Raw genomic sequence first — 18,509 nt, 5'->3', positions numbered from 1 at the left:
GGCATAGGCAAGTCATATAAAAGCAAATCTCCAATACCACAAACAACAAATGATCTAGACACCCCCCAACGAACGTTATGCAGCATGAATGACCACATATCATGCCACCATGCAATGCTATAAAAATGGCACATTTTAAAAGCTATTTTAACAAGATGTATTTAAAACGTTACCAGTGTTACAATTTATCACTAGAATTTACCTTCAAGCAAAGAAATAAAAGCATACTCCATTTACCTATATAACCAGCTAAGTCCTCGAATTCAGGCTTATTGGCAATCAGCTCTTCTTTAGTTGGAATATTTATACCCATGTAACAAGGAAACCGTATTGGTGGCGAAGCAACGCGGATGTGCACCTGATACAAAAAAGATGCATACCAATAAATATAATAAGCAAGGCCACACAAGTCACATAACTTAAGTCACATCAACCCGTAGAGATTTTCTAAAACCCACCTATAAACAAAGCTACACTTTTTTAAGGTGTGTAATACAGGTAGAGGGTGATGTGGGGAAAAGAGGGGAAACTTCATCTGAAAGCAAGATACTCTCCACCATATTTAAACTAATCATCTTACATATAGAACATGGATTGGGAATCCTGGCAAGATAAAAGTACAATTTCAGGGAAATCAGATAGGCACCACGAGAAGGATTTGCAAGGTTATAAGCAAAACGTAAAACCTCTAAAAATATCGTCATCTAAAGAAATCATGTGTCGTTTTCTTTTCAGCAGGTCCAAACTAGGGATGTTAAGAAAACATCCTTAATCTTCCCTCAACCAAATTTAACAGCAGGTCACGTGCCTTCTCACACATCCTGGCCTGTAGAAACATGGAGACGTTAACAGTAAGCAGTGTCTTAGGCTGCTGTTGAAGGCTGAGTGATCTACTTAGTTGACGTGTCCATCCTGAATGCCCTGTTGCAGTCCCAGTGGATTTCCAGCAGGATATTGCCATCAAATCAGAGGCAGAAAAGTTTTCATCTTCGAACGGGAAAAGAACATCGTAAACTGGCAAGTCTAGTCAAGGAACTAAGAGAAGAATTGCTATTGGAGTGGCAGATTTATTTTGGCTTGCAACCCAAGAGTTCAACAAAAGTCAAAAGGGATAAAGTTCCAATAGTGCTATTAGCAAGAACACTTTGATAAACACGTTTAGCTAAAAGACAATATCTGGTGCAGAATGATAATATAGATGGATAATATTTTAGATGCCCAAAGTATTAATAGCACAGAGGAATTATTGCAACAACATAACCAAAAGGCTTAGAAGTAACTGCCAGTTACAGCAAGTTATCCAAGACAATGGCAGATAGGCCTATCCAATACAGTGGCAGTCTTGCACGCCCTCTGCTTAAAGGATCACTAACTAGAGAAACAAATCCTCAACAATTCTAGTCACTGTGGGCTGAGGACTTTTCGGCCACCCTCTGATGCTCTTTTAGATGTCTTATGTCCTCAGGGATATAAAAAGGTATTTCAATCAGCCTGGTCTGCAGGGCTTGCAAGAGATTGGGGGATACCTGGATCCTACTGGAATTATGCATTTATGTATCCGCGTTTCTTTTTATCTGCACTGTTCCAGCTACAGGAACAGTGGAGTACTTCACATGTAACAAGCAAGTAATACATTAACAGGCATCAGCTTTCTTGTTCTGAGAATGTGGAAAGTGGAAAAGTAAGGGGGTGCTAGGTAGGAGAAGGCTTAATTTAGAGTTGTAAATATTTTAGCTTTCGAGCAATATTTGATCTCTGTGTTATGGCCTGACTTTAGTGCAGCTGTCACCAGACAATGTGAGAACCACCAAGAGAGGGCTTTTGCTCTGCCAACATGTTGGAAGCCAGAAGTACATGTTATAATTAGGCAGAAGCTGTGTGCTTCCAGACAAATGTGTTTGCCCGACACTGAGCTGCGAACATTTTATTGATCCAGCTGCCTGAGCTTGAACTTTAAGGGGCCCCCACATGCTATTGTAATGCTAATAAAGTGTATTGGATAACTAGATAATTTATGGTATTTTTTCTCTGGCAGCATCCCAGATGGGAGGAGGTAGTCATTATCGAACATGGATTTTTCAGATTGGCTTGACAGTGCATTCATAAGCCAGACCTATTGCCATTGTCCATGCTTGTTGTTTCATGGTTTCTCCTGCAATGTGGAGTTTGGTTTGATTTCGCAAGGAGGGTAGTCTTGAATGGATGACTTTGCTTTACATGCACTGTATTTTTAAGTCGATACTAGCTTCATGAGATAACCCATTAAGACCTTTCTGAACGGGTGTAATTTGATTATATTTCTACCTCTGACCAATTCAGTGCCTGTGTGAAATATGGCCTTTCACAGATGCTAATGATGTGATGAGTCTAAAGTTATGTGTCAGCACTCTTAATGGTAAAGTCTAGGGATTTAGCACGGTCGATGAATGAAGGTGAGAAGCAAAAGGCTTCTTAGGAAAGGTGGTGAAGAATATTTGGAAAACTGAAGGAGATTTTAGCATGGTTGGGTCCCAGAGAAAAGAAGTACATCAAGTTTATTAAATACTCCTGCAATGTTTTTAGGATTGCAATGTTTTGATGGACAGGACACTGTCAGGTAGAAATAGATGTTATTTGCATACTCCTAGTGTGCCAAATCCCATCAATATTGACACCAGTGGCACATTATTTGCATACTCCTAGTGTGCCAAATCCCATCAATATTGACACCAGTGGCACATTATTTGCATACTCCTAGTGTGCCAAATCCCATCAATATTGACACCAGTGGCACAAGGCACAGAAAAAAGTCTTGTAGAACCTCCTGGAGTCCGTTTCAAAATAGCATGGCTTTTATTTTTGGTACTGAAATTGGTGACTGTGTAGCATCTCCGCTCCTTTTGGTAGTCCGCGGAATCACATTTGAAACATTTCTATTATAGTCAGAAGCCCGATTTGGAGGGCAAGAACTACTGGCAATGTCAAATTGCTTCCATAGACCCTTGGCCGGTACAGTAGGATAGCTAGTAATTAATTGGCAGTTGCTACAGGGTACACTGGTGAACAAGGCCGGACTGGGAACCGAAACCGGCCCTGGCAATGAGCTGCAGGAGTAAAAGGTAGCAACAACTGTGCTTAGGCTGCAATCAGCCTCTCGACCTCGGAGCCACTTTGTCTAGGTAGATATGCTGGATAAAACAACACAAAGACACAGATGTCTGGCTATTTAGAGTGCAAACAGCCTCACTACAACCTTCATTGCAACAAGCACACTTGAGGATTTGCTGAAATGTGCATAGTGGCCTCGTTTTTTTTTTTGCCTTATTGACTTTGCTGCAGTGGTAACCATGAAGTGAGACTTTAAACAGTGAAGCAATATGGGTCCCCTAGTTTTGCCAAATAATGAAGATTTTGCTTGCTTCTCAAAGCAGTTTATTAACATTTTACTGAAGATAAGAATGCAGATGCCAATGGTTCACAGAACCCTGCCAGATGGAGGGGATACTAGCTACCTCAGTTTTTGGTGGCATTTGAGTGTTAACACCACCATGATCATGAAGAAAGTAATGTTATTCTACTAAATTTGGCAGTGAAATATTTGACTGATCCATTTGCTAAAACCTGAAAGCCTACAAAGTGCGGCCAACCAATGTTAATTGAATGTTGTATGCCTGGGAGATCATGAGGTTCGATTAGGAAGTGGTGCCTGAAAGAATTGAACAAAGGCACATTTTATACTTTTCTAATTATCTCACATACAAATTAAGGATCATAAAGAATAAAGATAATTACGCTTTTCTTTTTGTGAGCTTTCCAAGATGTGTCTACTATCCGATTTAATGGCCACAAGTTTGTTTCGTCAGCTTTTGCTAATCGGAATTACTATTAGTCCAAACACTTATTCCCATCATCAATAAGCACAGGAGAAACAGGCAACCATATTGGCACCATATATATGCGCATATATATATATATATATATATCTATATATATATATATACACACACACACTGAAATGTCATTTTTATCAAATAAAAAAATAAAAATACAGTAAAAATAAAGCTGCAGTTCCCCAGTTATTCAACTCACACATCCGAGAGTCACCGGCATGTGAGCATACATTGCTGAGAATGCGCTCTTAGCAAAAAGAAATGTTCGAAATCACAATCTTATCTCCCTATTTGCTGCCCAAAGAACACCGACCTTGTTTTTGGTGACCTTGTATGCCAAGAAATTTGCTGGAACACTTGGAAAACAGCACCCATTTTACTCGGGAGCGCAGTGTGCCTGACCAAAGTCAACATTTATTTAACAATGTCTAAAAAGGTTGCAGGGTCCATAATTTATACTTGCATGTTTTACAATACTGGACCTTTTCAATTCATGATGTTTAAAACAACTTTAATTTACTGATATAATTAATTTTTTAAGATATTTTTTACTATTGGTGCTTTAGCAATTCGTACCGTATGCTAAGGAGAAAGTAAGATGGAGAAGATAAAAAGAAAAAGCATTGGCATAGGTCTCACCTTTGGGACCTTATAAGTATTTAGCTAAGCAGCATATTATCCTGGATGCTACCACATCTACTGAGATGTAACATTCAGACAGCACTTCATTCCTGTGACAAGGCTGTAAAGCGCTCATTGCGAGTTCTCAGTTTGATTTACGTTATTATTTATTTGACGTTCTATATAGCGAAGACAATTTTATGACTATGTAAAAATGTAATCCGTACAACTACAAGAGGATAAAATCACAGTGCAAAATCACATTAACTTAACTGTATCAAGCAAGAGAGTGGCTAACAGGACTTTTGCCTGTTGGGTGTGTGTGTTGGGAGGGGGGAAGAGGGGGGCAAGGGGATATCAAAGAAATCGGGGCATGGATGGGGGGGGGGGGGGGGGGGGGGGGGAAAGCAGATGACAGAGTCCAAGGCATCCTGGTAGATTAACATACAGGTGCTTGTGTTGCCTTTGCCTAATCAGTCTGTGGTTCAGGCATTTTTTCAAGGATTGACACAATTTTGCACATATACATGTTTTGAGTATGCAGATAAGAAACAAGCAACACTCTGTCTCAAAGTTCATGGCAGTCAGCTGCCCAGGGCGACTTTCTATTTGCCCCTGGACCAAGATGCCCCATTCTGGCATGGGACGCCGATGAAACGGAGCATCAGTTTATAATCCATTTAACAGATTTCACCACAAAAGCTTTCCAGGGGCCCGCAGAACAGCGGTGAAAGGAGGTGTTCCCTTGATTTGGTCATGGAAATTACAAAAGCAAAGGTCAGGCGTTTCTAAGCTACTCTTCTTATCATCTGTAACCATTTCTTAAAAAATATTTGGTGGTGCTGAAAGTACTTACAGAGTACGCGTTTATTTATCATGTAAAAATCATTGAATTTTAGTGTTTCCTTAATTTACTTGCAAAATGGTAAATGCGCAATCAGTGACATCATCACGTACGTATCCGCAGAAAAAGGACTTAGGACAACCACAGCACACAACTGTTTGCTTCAAGCACCCTTTAACCCAGAGGAGCTTAGGAAGGAGCTGGCCGTGTTGTGCTTTTTTTGACACGCACACTTCATTCGACAAAAAACAATGTGAACTTGTGTATTGTGACCAGTGGTCATATAAAGCGATTCAATACCTTTGGGTCTGGGCGAGTCCGAACTATATCAAAATGCAACTAGGCTGCAGCAATATAAAAAGATGGCTGATGCTGCTTTGGAGCACATAATAATTGTGCGTTCCAAAGGAGTGCCAGCTATTTTAAATGCTATTTTAAATGCTTATCTCAAGGGAAGTGGACTTCGCGTGAGGGCTAGAGCTGCCGACGTTGCTGCTAGGGCTAGTGCAGTTAAAGAGTATCAGCAGGAGGATGAATACCCTAAGTTTCTGGATAAATATGTGTGTGTAATGCAACTGGTGCTCCTGTAAAGCGCACCAATCCTTTGGGGTGGACCACGCACTGTGTAAACTACTACTTTTAAAAAAGCACGTAAATTACAAATACGTGAACACGGGTAAGCCTTGCTGGGATGATGGGGAGGGGGGGTTATGGGGGGGTGAGTGCGGTAGCTCCTCTAGTGAAAACGAGTTGGCATGCTATTGGAAAATGAAAATGCCATCAGCTGAGCATGTTTAAATCGAAAAGTCCAAAAACATAACATTCAATGAGCAGACAGACAGACAAAAAAAATAGCACACAGAAAGTAACAGAAATAGATAGAAGGGGAAAACTACATGTATTAGAGCCAGGCGCAATGGGAGGGAACAAAACACCAAAAGGAGGGACAAATAAAACCAATGCACCATTGAAAACGGAGGATTTCCAAACGGCACACCAAGGAACGAATAAAAAAAACTACAGGTGTGCTCGAAGCTGCCAGAGTCTATACAGCATGTCTCAAAGAGAAAACACATGCGCTGCCTTGGCGAGATCTGACAAAAGGATCACTTTAATAACCTAACCTGATTTAATCAGGTCAGCAAAGGAAACTCGTTTGAGCACTTGATTATTCTTTTTTTTAATTCTAGGCCCAAATATCATCTAAAGAGAGTGAGTAGCAAGAGCGTCACTATCCGCCACTCTCCATGGGGTTTGAGAGATGTCTGAAAGAAAATTTGGGAAAACAAAGAGTTAAACCCAAGTATTTTACAGCACATTTTCAAATAAACTGTCTAATAAGCCACATAAGTTAGCCCAGCAGTTCTGATTGAGCACTCAAGAAATTATTAAGTTATTTACCTTCGGTAACAATCTTATTGGCTGGATACTATACATGCAGATCCCTCACCTCTTTAATCAGGTTCGTTATCAGACTTGAAATAGATCTCCTGCACAGATAGCTGGCGACTCACCTTTGACTTTGATCCGAGATCCACCTTGGATATGACAGTAAGAAGCCTTTCAAAGCACCGCCTGGCTGACTGGCATCAGTGCCTCATCCTTTTTTACATGTGTTGTTGGATTTTGTGTGTGTTTAGTTGGGTCCTACCCAGCGCACAGATCTCCACAAAATGACAGCAAAGGTGATCTGGAAAATTCTGAATGACCATTTCCACCACTTCCCACAAGAAGTGGGAATAAATTACCAAGATGCCTCGTCGCCTCAATCCTCTTTCACTCCCTATCTGGAGGATCCAGAGGAATGAGTCCGAATTCTGCTTGGAGAATGAGAAGCCGGCACAAGACTCCCGGGGTAGGGATGAGTCGTCAAGAATTTTGGGCCCCCAGGAGATGGGAAATGGCGCAGACACCTTGACGGCTAACTGCAAGAGCATAGACTGGTTTGTCCCATACGACCAAGATTGGGATTGATTAACTCCTCCTTGACGAGAAGGCAGGCTGTAAAAGCTATGGGAGGAGTTTGGCTTTGTTCTCCTTTTCAGGTAATTGCAGCCCAAGATCTACATAGGGTAACAATCCAGAAGAGAATGAGGTAACTGCCTTAGAGTGAAGCCTGAAGGACAGGGAACTAGATTCACCTACTGTGAGGGATCAATTCACTGATGTTCTGCAGTCAGGTAGTCACCAAAATCTGTCCAAATGGGAGGGAGAAATGGCCAGGCACACTGCCATCGCCATCACCATCACGGAGATGAGCGATGCTAGGCATTTGAATGGAGTCTGGACCCAATCAAATAACTGCCCAAGTCTCACAAAACTATTCACTACTAGGCAAAAGTGTGTAAGGAGACTGTTCATATCACCTGCCAGACTTAACGTCTGGATTGGACTAGAATGGCGTTAGTCTTTGGAAAGTTTGCTACAACCTGGAATAGATCCTAAGGCAATGCTAATGACCGAGGATGGCACTGGCACAACTAGCAAGTCCTTTGGCAGAGATAAAAGATCAGCTGTGACTGAAACAATGACAGAGGTCTGGAGTGGGCTTGACCAAACATAAAGGTGCTCATGAGGGTCCCCTGGGCTTCTTGGGACACCAGAGGAAGCCAGAATGGAGTGGAAAAGAGAAAGTATCACCTTAGTGAAGCCTCCGACCTGTGTTGTGGGAGCTCCAGGGGCTGGGTACTCCTGAAGTAGAGCAGCGGCCTCCAGGTCCAAAGGCGAAGCTTGGGCCGGACTACAAACCAATGGGATCGCAACTAAGTCAGACATCGAGACCAGGGAGGGGGAGGAAAGTTGCTGACTGGAGGACTTACGTCTTGAGTAGGAGTGACACTGAAAGGTCAAAGTAACCTTCCTGTGATTTTCTTGTGCTTATTATTTGAGGACTTCACCTTTCCTTTACAGGCCTCCTGCTTCAAGCACTTACTGTTTGACAGCGAGCCAAAACAGGTGTTGGCAAAAGACTTGGATCTGGAACAGTGCTGCTTCAATGAAGAGCTTCACTTTTCATTCCTTGATGGCCTTGGCATCCATGTTGCCACACATCTCACATGACTTGGAGTCATATTTGGTTTCCAGCAACCAGAGAGAGATGGAATGAAGGTGTTAAATCGAAATCTGTCTGCTGCAGGAATGGTGCCGCTTAAATCCTGATATTTTTTGAGGAGACATCCTGGTCGACACTGCTGAAAAACAATTTTGTGTGGAAGAAGTTCTGAGGAGAGCAATTCTGGATCTATGTCAAAGGGTGTGGAAAGGGCTCTGAAAAAGGAAAGTGATGTCAGTGAGCCATGCAGGAGCCTTACATTGCTCTGTAACATGATATCTCTGGTGGTCCCCCGAAATGGTTAGCGCAAGAGAGTGATTTCAAGTTTCTAAATCCAGTCTGACAATGGGAGGCTATTCAAGAAAGGAATCAGCACAGATAAGTATCCACAGGCTGACCCCTCCAGAGCAGTGTTTGGGGGCAAAAGGGGGATTGGAGATTCACTCACCAAGCAGATTTGATTTAAAAATGGGGTCAAAATGGTGCAGTTTTCAGTCGAATTTCTTCAGAAACTGACAAAAATGCATGGACTGTAGAGGTAGTTCAAATGATCTCAGCATAAGGTTTCTCTCGACATCCTATACTTCTCCAGGATGTATGCTTTCCTCACTTATTTCGCAGTCTTCTATTTTTCCATTTTCTGCCTTCCAAATCGATTTTCAGTCTCATGTTTTGAATGCAAATCTACTTAACCTCAATGGTCCCTCAGATTATACCGATTTTACAAGCTCATACACTAGTGCTATCATTCATTTTACACATATCTCAGAGGTGCATGTAGGAGGCATATTTGTGAGATTAAAACAATCCTACAGCATCAGGACTCTGACAGCAGATATGTTATGTGCATTTGTGTAACATATTCCCACACCTTGCAGTGATAATATTAATACAATAAAAAGCTTAATAAAGAGCCTTTCGGCACCAAGGAAATAACGTCAGAAAATACAGTCCCGTAATTTAGTAGGAAATATCACTAAACTGCCAGCATTATAAGGTTATGTAAAAACAATAGTTTTGTCACCTATCAGCAGATTGACATCTGAAAAAACACAATTTATTCGGCAATAGCTGTAAGAGGATGTTATGTGTTTCAATGACGAATTGTTCGACACTGTTAGATATCCTAACAGAAATGACAGAACTTCAGAAAACAAACTTTTTCACTGTGGGCAAATGAACTCAATTCTTCCAATTAAAAACGTATTTTTGTAAAAAAAAGTTTACTTTTTGAGCCCTAAATACCAGCTTGTCATTTTCATCAAGTACTCAGAAGTCAAAGTCCCACATGGACAGAACCTGACTCGCATAATCATGTATCACTATCAAATGCTAGGGATGGCCATGGTATACAAGTGGTAGTCACCCAATGTTAGGGACATGCATCTTATCCCACAATGCCCACCTGAAGAGATGAATGGCCACCTTATGTCAGTGTAGCATAATGCACGAAGTAGGATTCTCATGATGCACCCCCCTCATTCTCTTGGTATTGCCTACTATGCTACCACAAGTGGTGGTACTACATCCAGGAGAGTTGCACAGAGCTGCATATGCAGAACAATGGCATTTCCAACCTGATTTTTTTTTTTTTTTAAACAAATTTTTATTAGGTTTTTTTGTCACAAAACACACATCAATTGTAACAGTTCCCATATCCCCCAATCGTATGTAAGTGGGTCTGTACAATAAAGTGCTAGATAGTGGCCCCCAGTATGAACATGGTCAAGGGAATACAATCTTGAAAAGGGCAATCCTACCTACTTTGCCCTTGGTATACAAGGGGATGCGAAAGTGAAATTTAACTCACTCCCCACTCCCCCCCCCCGCCTCCCCCCCTGGTGCTTAGTTAACAGTATAGTCATTGTGGTTCTGAAGCACAGGAATCGCCAGGGAAGGGATCATGCAGTGTACCTGTCGTATAATAGGGGTATAGTCCAGTCATAGGGTTAGTCTTCCGGGTCGCGTCGTCTGTCATAGTCACGCAATGTTTGTACTAGGGCCTCCCACGCATGCACCGTCTCCAAAGCCTTATCATTCTGCTGTTGTCGTGCCAATTGAAATCTCAGTGTGCTCTCCCCACTAGCCCATTTAAGGAACTCATTACGCCATCTAGCACCCGCTGGACCCGTCTGTGCCCTCCAGTGTCGTGTGATTTCGCGCTTCGCAAGGATGAGCCCCATGTCTATGAATTTGCTTGTAATCTTATTTTTAGGGGTATGCGGAAACCAATGGAGGACCCCAACGGCCATGTCAAACTGTAAGTCGCGCTCTGTCACCTCGTTAAGAGTATCACCCACTGTTTTCCAATAAAGGTTTAAACTAGGACATGTCCATAGCATGTGGTCGAGCTCTACACCAACTGCCTTACATCTGGGGCAAGCCGCGGAATCTACAGCAAAGTATTTTTTGATCTTTCCCGGGGTCAGGTATGCCTGATGAAGGATGTAAAAGTGGACTAGTTGAAATCGCGCGTTGCGTGTGCTCTTCCAAGCCCGTCGCAGCAGTTGCGCCCATACTGTCTCGGGAATTTCTCTCCCTATGTCAGCCTTCCATTTACTCTTTAGCGTCTCTAGAGGAGGCAATCCCTCATTAATCAATCAATCATTTAACCGTTCCCGCTGCCATCATGGTATATTGGCAGGCCATCGTCGTTTTTGGTTCATCAAGCCCCCCCTTCCAGTGTGCCTGTATAGCACATGTGAGTGCCGAATGCAGCAGAAAGTCTCCTAGAGCGTCAGAAACGACAGTAACGTTCAGTCTTCATAAAGATCTCCCAGGACTTAAAGCCGCGCCTCCTCCCATTTCTGCAACTGCGACCAATCTCCGCCATGTGGCCGTGCTGTTAGCATCCCCAGCGGAATTTCGGGGGCATATGGGTGTCGGCCTGTTCCCCAGAGAAAAGACACTATCAAAGACTTCAGAAGCCGGAAGACAGCAGGAGGGATCCAAGCGGGGAGCGTCCTAAAATAATATATCAGTCGTGGGAGCGCCACCATTTTTAGCAGCGCTATACGACCCGCTACAGATAGTGGGAGGGTGGCCCAGAAGGACATACTACCCTTCAGCGCTCTGATACTGCGGGAGATGTTGCCCTCCAAGATATCGGTTGGGGTGTGGTAGATATGGATCCCTAGATATTTCAGGCAGCTGGGTTCCCACCTGATCGCCCTGATTGTGGTGGGCTGGGTCTCTACCTTGCGTACTGGGAATAAGCATGTCTTGGACCAGTTTACTTTGAGACCAGAAATTTCACCAAAGGCGGTCAACAGGTTGTCGGCTCCCACCAGGGCTCCGTCGGCATCCTCGAGAAAGAGCAAAAGGTCGTCAGCGTATAGCGAGATGAACTGTTGCCCCGTCAAGCTCCGCAATCCCCTATGAGCTCCCGTACGGATTGACATTGCAAGGGGCTCCACAGCCAGTGCAAACCGCAACGGGGACAGAGAACATCCCTGTCTCGTGCCTCTTTCCACCGAGTATTGTGGGGAGATCAGCGCGCTCGATTTTACTCTAGCCATTGCCGAAGCATACAGCACAGAAGTCCACTGCAGGTACTCCTCACCCACCCCGTAGCGCCTGAGTACCTTACAAAGGTATTCCCATTCGAGGCTGTCGAATGCCTTTTCCAGGTCTACCGAAAGTATCATGGGGTGGGGGGCTTCTACATGGTCGTCTTCCAATAGTCGTATTAGTCGGCGTATGTTCATAGTGGTGTTACGCTTAGGTAGGAAGCCCGCTCGGTCCTCATGGACCAGTCTGGTCATGTGCTCTAACAGTCGAGACGCTAAAATGCTACTCAAAATTTTGTAATCCGTTGTGAGCATCGACAGCGGTCTGTAGGACGTCGTATCGTTGCTCTCTCTACCGGGTTTAAGTAAGGGGATTACTAATGCTTCGCGCATAGTGTGCGGTAGACAACCCAAGTGTTTCGCCTCTCTGTAGACTACCAATAGACGTGAAGCCAATAGGTCCATGTAGTTGGCGTAAAATTCAATGGGCAAACCGTCCAACCCCGGGGTTTTATTGCATGCCATCTGTTTTATGGCGCAACGGATTTCACCTAGCTCAATATCTTTGCCCAGGTTCTTCGCTTGCTCAGGGTCTAACACCGGAAAGGGGAGGTCTTCTAGAAACTGGTCTATGGCCGGAGTACCAGCTAACAATTTACTCTGATACAGAGTTTCATAATAGCTTGAGAAACTGCGCAGGATTTCAGGTTGGGTGTATACTTAGTCACCCTCAGCCGTGCGTATGGATACTATGGGGGAGCTTCGTCTCATGGGGTTGGCAAGCCAGGCCAACAGGGCTCCTGACTGGTCTCCCTCTGCGTGTTATCTGGCTGTGTATGTCTTGTGGTCGAAGATACGCAGCCTTTCTACTTCAACTGCTACTGCTTCTTTCGCTGCTGTGCTCCGCTCTTGTAACTCAGGGTGACCAGGTCTCAAGAGCTCCATTTCTCGGAGTTTCTTGTCTGCCTTATCAAGGACGTCCAAAAGCACCTTTCCTATTCCCACCTTTTTACCTATACAAAACCCTCTTACGACTACCTTGAAGGCATCCCATTCCGTCGCTCTCTCCCTAGTCGTGCCATCATTCTCTTCGAAGTAGTGGGTTATCCTCTCCTCCAAGTCTTTATGGAAAATAGGATCTTCTAGCATTTCTGGGCGTAGCATCCAGGTAGGAACACAGGAGGCGCCCGGAAACCACCGCACATCAATCAAAAAAGGATTGTGATCAGATATCGTCCTCGTCAGATATTCCGTTTTCACAATTGTTGGCATCAACGTTGAGGAACCCAACAGCGCATCCAGCCTCACATGGAGCTCGTGCATTCATAAAAAAAAGGAATAATCTCGGGTGTGCGGGTGCTGGGCGCGCGAGATGTCGGTTAGGCCCCACCTTGATTGCCATTCCAATCTGCCCTTAGCTATGCGGTGCGCTAGGGAATCCACCAGCGGAGGGTGCGATCTGTCGAGGGTAACATCTAACACTGAGTTGAAGTCTCCTCCTATTAGCAGTGGTCCAGGGAGCCTGACAGTGTCGCAAGAAAGGTCAACTGGTCCACGTTGGGCGCGTATATGCTGCAAAAGTTAATGTCCCTGCCTCCCAGCTTTCCCGCTATAGCTACAAACCGTCCCTCAGGGTCCACAACTTGCTTGGCAACTTGAAAAGGGACTCCAGCCCTGATCCAAATTAGCGCGCCCCTAGCGTAAGCTGAATATGTAGTGTTGTAGATTTGACCTCTCCATCTGCACTGCAATGCTATCCCCTCTGCCTTCGTTAAATGTGTTTCTTGCAATAATGCTATTTGGACCCCTCTGCTTATCAAGTAGGCATGTATTTTATGGCGTCTCGTCATGGCGTGTAGACCCCGTACATTCCAGGTAATGCATTTCAAGTTAGAAAATTCACCCATTATCCCACAGTGTCCCGTGTCCGCTTCTCCACCCAAATTCTACGTGGTCCAAATGTGAAAAATCCCCAGCACCGATGGCGTGCCCTCCCCCCAACAAGATAACATTCCCCAAACCCCCCTCCATCCCCCAGAACAGGACCCAAAGATCGCAATCTAGATCCCATCCAAACACTCCCAAAAGAAACTGTCAGATAAACCCAATGGTAGTCACCGCAGGTGTGCCTTAAGTGCAATATGGGGGGGGTCGAGTACCAACGGGAAGCCACCCTCCACTCGGGCCTCCTGTGAGCGATCGAGCCCTAAATGATTTCGTTCAACTAAAGCTTCACCCGTCACCCTTCTATAAACGATCAAACAACCCCCTCCCCCAGTGCGTAGCAATCAGTTCACCATAGTTCGTTCCCCAACCTCAACAGCTCACCAGGAGTTCTCATTGTTAGTCTAGTATTCCTTCAGCCGTCTCTGGGGTGACCGTGGGCAGCGGCACACTGTCAGTTTCCGAGCACTCAGTGTCTGAGCGGTCATCGCCTCTGCCAGACTCTGTTCCCTCCGTCATGGGAGCATCTTGTGATCCCGATATGCTGGACACCACCTCCAGAACACCCCGCCGCTCCTCCGCCGTCTCCAGCAATGAAGGTCGCCAAAGTCCTCTACGTCTATTGCGTATCCGCCTGGACTTCTGTCGTGGCTGCCCCTCAAGCACCGCTTCAAGATGTGAGCCAAGACCGTCCTTGCCGGCTCTGTACAGTTCCAGCCAGCTACATACGTCTTCTGGTGTATCAAAGAATTTGGTAGTGTCAAGCTATAATTCGGAGTCTGGCCGGGAATAATAAGGAGTATTGGATGCTCTCGTTTCTCAGCTCTCGTTTAATCGCCAGGAAAGAGGTCTGTTTACGCTGTGTTTCGTAAGTGTAGTCCGCAAAGATATTGATTTTACTGTTCTCCATCTGAAAGGGACCGTTTAACCGAGCATTGTGAAGCAACAGGTCTCTGTCTCTAAAGTGCAGCAGCCATGCAACCACTGGGCGCGGAGGGCGGCCCTGCTGCAGAGGCCGGGACGGGACCCTATGCGCTCGTTCCAGCGTGTAAAAGGGGGATAACCCCTCCGGCGCCACCGTTGTTCGGAGCCAATCTTCAAGAAACCAAACCATATCTCCCCCTTCAATTTTTTCTGGCAGTCCTACGATTCGGATGTTGTTTCGGTGATTGCGCTCTTCAGCGTCCTCTGCCCTTTTCTCCAGTGCGTCTATTCTGTCCAACACATCAGTCATAGTGGCTGAGAGGGCTTTTTGCGCTGGCTCCAGGGTGCGAACCGTGCCCTCCATCTCTTTGACCCTATCAGAGAGCTTGCCGTGATCCGCTCTGAGCAATCCGAGCCCCGTTGCTACTTGTGCTATGTCTTGTTGAAGTGCCGCACGGGTATCTTATCGCCGTTAAGATCTTGTCCAGCTGGTGTTGTAGGTGCGGATCTCGTGGCGTTTCGGGGTCTGGTTGTTCTCCCTTGTCCGGCATCTCTGGGTCCGATGTGGATTGCATGGTGCCCTTGGCTCCTTTCGGTTTCCCCATGTCGGTAGTGGCGTCCAATGTTGTCCGCAACGAGCGGGGGTGAGCCGCCCAGTGACAGGCGAATCTCGTCGAGGCCCACCTCGGCCAGCGGACACCTCGGCGTCTGGGAGGGATTTCACCTGGGTGCGCGTAGCTCGGGCTCTAAAGAACAGTCACAGAGAGCCCATCAGCAGTTCGTCGGCAGGTTATAACAGGTATACCTGTCCAAGATGGTGCCCACCAGGATCTCCACTGTTCTCCGGTGTAGGAAGGCCTTAGCGGATGGAGAGACGAATCGTCGGGGATCCCCACATAACGCGGTAGGCCATCCAGCGTTAGTTCCAGGACCAGGGTCAACAAGGGTCCTCCAGCCCCACCGACCACCGACCGGGCCGCCCACGTACCAGCCGATCTCGCAAGTGTCCAAAGGAAGGGCCAGCCTCAACCGCACGAGGGTCGGTCGCAGGGAAGGGTCCGCCCGGCGTACCTCGTAGAGCCAGGTGCGGCCCATCAGTAGTCCTCCGAATCCGCCACTTCACAGGGGGCCCTCAGCTCGCGCCGTCCTGCACCATCCGCCGCGGTCCGTCACTAATATGCGCCCCAGAGCGTAGCAATCCATGTAGGGGTGCCCTCACCTGTGCCCCCGGCAGGTGGTAGACCGCTCCGCCAACCCACGGGACTCAAGGGCCTTCGCCTGCAGCACCCAGCTATGGGGAGGCGTTCGTGCCGCAGGGCAAGAAGTTTCAAAGCCAGGGAAGCAAGAGGGTGCAGGGTTCTTATCAGCAACGCCAGCCGGCGCGAACCTCAGGCCCAAGGGAGCAGGACTCGGCGATCCTCCGCACAGCAGCCGTCTGGCTCAGCCCTGAACCTCCCCCTGTACCCTGTCGACGAGTGGGTGTCGCCGCAAAGGTCCAATCTGTGGCCGCACTCCACCTCAACCGTGCTCCTGCGCTCGTTGATAGTATCCCTCCGTGGGTGCAAGTATGGTGCTCAGTCCGCCAAGGTCTCAGGCACCCAGAGGGAAGGTGGGCTTGTGAATGGGCTGTCCTTGTGGAGTTCGAGTGTTCGTGGTGCCCTCTTTGTAACTCGACCCAATGGGCGCCTTTCTTTCCAGCCTGATGATTCCAACAGCCGCTCCCGCAATCCGCGGCACCCGAGGGAATGGGGGGGCAGCGAGGAAGGCGTTGTGTTATCCAGTGAACGATCAGGTAATCCTCAAGCCTGAGGCCGCCAGAGGGGACCCCCATTATAGCGTCTTCCACCTTTCCAATCCTCGTCAGAGCGACGCACGCCGGCCGCCCGTCTCCCTCACCCCGACCAACCCGCGCCCAGCAGCGCAGGAGCGGGATCGCCCTGCCCGTACGCTGCTCCACCGGTGCGACCTCCTCAGGCTCGGTAGTGCTGCTCCCTGCTCATGGCTCAACGCGTGTCAAGACAGTCTCATGGCCGCCATGATGTTCGTTGCCCAGGGGTCTGCAATCTGGGTGATTGGACGTTCGCGTCCCGCAACAGCCTGGAAGTCGGGTCGGTTCCACCCGACCTTGATTCGGGGGGCGTTGCACACCTTATGGGTCCGCCAGATTGTGGGCCAGAGCCACAAGCGCCCTCTGTACAATAATCTCTTCCCCGCTAGACCTCATCCGGGTGCATAGCGGCCGATCCAATCCGCGTGACAGGCGTGTGTGGGAGCCGCCGCGCTGGTGTCTCCGAGTGCCGATCATGGTCTGGGCAGCCACCACACTCCGTCGGCGGGGAGGAGGGTCTTGTCTAGGACTCAGGTCCCGTGCGTTCGCTGGCTGCTCGGGAGTAATTATTTCTGCATGGCCGCCATTTTGGTCGCGGCTCAGTCCGGGGCAGCCGAGCCGCGTTCGGCTCGTTTGGTCAGCAGCTGGCTCTGCAGTGACGGTCCGCCAGCCGAGAGGCCCTCCCCACACGATCTCAAGTGGGTTAGGGATTGGCAGTGTCGATTTATCAGGGTTATTGGAGGCTCGATCGCGGAGCCGAGCGCTCAGGCGACCTCCACCATCGGCGCTCAAGCCACGCCCCCGGCATTTCCCACCTGATCTTCACTCACAGGAGGACTCTGGGTGATGGCTGCGTGGAGTGCTGGAAGGTCCATAGTGACTGGGCAATGTGTTGCAGGCCGGCCACTCTTAGTCATTTGTAGGTATGAGGAGAAAGAGAAAGAAAAAGATAGAAAGAGAGAGGAGATCATGGGTCCAGTTCTTGCAAGCTACTATACATTAATAAATTTGGGCACCTGCTGCATCCAGGTCAGTACAGAGTAATATGTACACGTGCTAGTGGAGTAGAGCACTACTTTATAACATAGCTTAGCTGCTTTTATTGTATGCACACTGCCTGGACGGAATAAACCCCGCTTGATCGGACAACTAATCCTGGCATCAGCACCCCGGTTAGCAGCTTTCAGTCAACATTCAGGAGTGAGATAGGTCTACAAGACCCACATTGGTGCGCGTCTTTCCCAGGTTTAGCAATAACTGTAATGGATGATTCAGCCATCGATGGTGGCAGAGTGTCAGGGCCCGAATTGAGTTAAAAACTTGGTTAGGATCGGAGCCAATTCTTTACAGAAAGTTTTATAAAAGGTCACCGGAAAGCCATACGGCCCAGGGGACCTGTGTGATTTTAATCGGGATATCGCTGATATAACTTCTATTCCTATGGGTGGGTCAAGCGTCTCAGTTTGCTGTTTTGATTGGGTCTCAGTGTTCGCACCAACCAAATAGTGTTCAATATCAGAGGCCGGGGAGTCCTGGAGGGCTATAGAGAGCAGTGCAGTTCAGTCTAAACTTCTCTGCCATTTGCTTATCCCCTGTCAGAAAAGTGCCGTCCTCCTCTCTTAGTGCTGTAATTGCATGTGATAGACGGAGGCCCTTAAGTTTATTTGCTAGTAACCTACCACACTTGTTGCGCCCAACATAAAAGGAATGCTTAAGGAGTAGCAGGGCATATTCTGCATGATCAAAATCAAGGCCTGCTAGCTGTTTTCGGCTTCTTCCAACTGTCTCCAAACTCTAAGCATCCCCGTATAGTGGTGAACCCACTCCAACTATCTTACTCGCTACAGGAGGTGTACACGTCTTTCACGTCATATCTTATTATCTCCTGCTGAAATGCTAATAAACTCCCCCTGTATGA

At 47.0% G+C, this 18,509-nt stretch overlaps 1 protein-coding gene across 1 annotated transcript in view; it reads right to left on the bottom strand.

Annotated features, from left to right (window-relative positions):
• Nucleotides 1-18,509, bottom strand: part of PPAT (phosphoribosyl pyrophosphate amidotransferase) — a 334,080-nt gene that overhangs the window by 27,627 nt on the left and 287,944 nt on the right. The window contains exon 10 of the mRNA XM_078678160.1: nucleotides 238-358. Coding sequence (XP_078534286.1) covers nucleotides 238-358 — 121 coding nt within the window. The remainder of the gene's footprint in view (nucleotides 1-237; nucleotides 359-18,509) is intronic.

This window comes from Lissotriton helveticus, chromosome 2_2 (assembly GCF_964261635.1).
Source record: "Lissotriton helveticus chromosome 2_2, aLisHel1.1, whole genome shotgun sequence".
NCBI lineage: Eukaryota > Metazoa > Chordata > Amphibia > Caudata > Salamandridae > Lissotriton > Lissotriton helveticus.
This window is presented reverse-complemented; position numbering and strand designations above follow the sequence as displayed.